Below are 1,184 nucleotides of genomic sequence, written 5' to 3' on the forward strand. Positions count from 1 at the left end.
CACTCACCCCCTACCCCCCCTACTCCCCTACCCCTTTTTCCCTTTAACACCCCCTCCCCTTTTCACTCCCCAGTCTGTACATGATAATGCTCGCAGTGTATGACATGACCTTCCTCCTGCTCAACACGACGTTCGTCAGCGCAGAATACTTCTATTTCGGACTCACGGGTGAGAGAGTTTCTATTTAGGCCTACCAAAGCATGGAGGGAGAGATGGTGCTGAGAGTTGAATGACTCGTTGTTTAATTAGGCCTGGCATACTTAATTGGCGGTTCATGCTACGCTTTCTACACTGTTCTCATGCATTATTCTTAAGTTCTACTAACGCCGTTGTGTTATCATTATTTCCAGTTGCAACTGTATTTTCTGTTGTTCTTTTTGTTGTTACTGTTGTTATAATTGTTCTTGTTGTAGTTAATTTTGTTGTTGCTGTAATTGATAACGTTGTTCTTGCTGTTTTAGCTGCTGCTGATGTTGTTGTTGCTGTGGTTATTGTTGTTGTCTGTCTCCATTGCGCATCGACCTTTGACATTATCGAACAGTATCAATGGTGACCGATTGTTCTTTTCTTTTCTTTTTCTTTTTTTTTTTCTTTTTTTTTATTTGGTGTCCTTATTTCTGTTGTTTCTGCTGTTATAAGCCTATTTATTGTAGCCTAGTATTTTTTTTAGAGGCCGTAAAGTACTTTATATACAGCCCCGGGTATTTTAAACGGGAGCCATTTAAGGGACAGTAACTACGTCATCTTTGCACGAATTTTAAATCAAACATGTTAATACTTGGCAAATCAATCCACGTTCTTGGAGAATATCAAGTTTTAAAAATTGTCTATGAAAATTGACTATAACTCCAAAATGTAACTTCTTACATGCGTTCAGCGACAGGGACCAGACCGGCCCGTTTTGGATTCAGGACAATGTTAAAAATTCGAACGTTGCATTATATAGATTAATATCTCATCGGGCTGAGAAAGTTTTGGAAAGGTTATTGGTGAGGAGAATCGATTAGGAGGCCTATGCTATTGATGAGGCCTGGCTCCAGCAGGAACATCAACAGTAGCCCGTGCATGGTTAGAAGATAAATTTGGCGAAGACGTCTCCGGCGAGCACCCAGGAACTATTCGGAGACGTCTTCGGCGAGCACCCAGGAACTATTCGGAGACGCACTCCCGCACACAGATGCACT

At 41.6% G+C, this 1,184-nt stretch overlaps 1 protein-coding gene across 1 annotated transcript in view; it reads left to right on the forward strand.

The window, feature by feature from the left end:
- LOC106013384 overlaps window positions 1-168 on the forward strand; it is a gene marked incomplete at its 3' end in the record, with an annotated part of 3,344 nt that extends 3,176 nt beyond the window's left edge. Inside the window, 1 exon segment of the mRNA XM_013088957.2 lies at window positions 74-168. Within this exon segment, the coding sequence (XP_012944411.2) occupies window positions 74-168 (95 nt within the window).
- Window positions 169-1,184: the final 1,016 nt, after the last annotated feature.

This window comes from Aplysia californica, unplaced genomic scaffold (genome assembly GCF_000002075.1).
Source record: "Aplysia californica isolate F4 #8 unplaced genomic scaffold, AplCal3.0 scaffold00844, whole genome shotgun sequence".
NCBI classification, from domain to species: Eukaryota; Metazoa; Mollusca; class Gastropoda; order Aplysiida; family Aplysiidae; genus Aplysia; species Aplysia californica.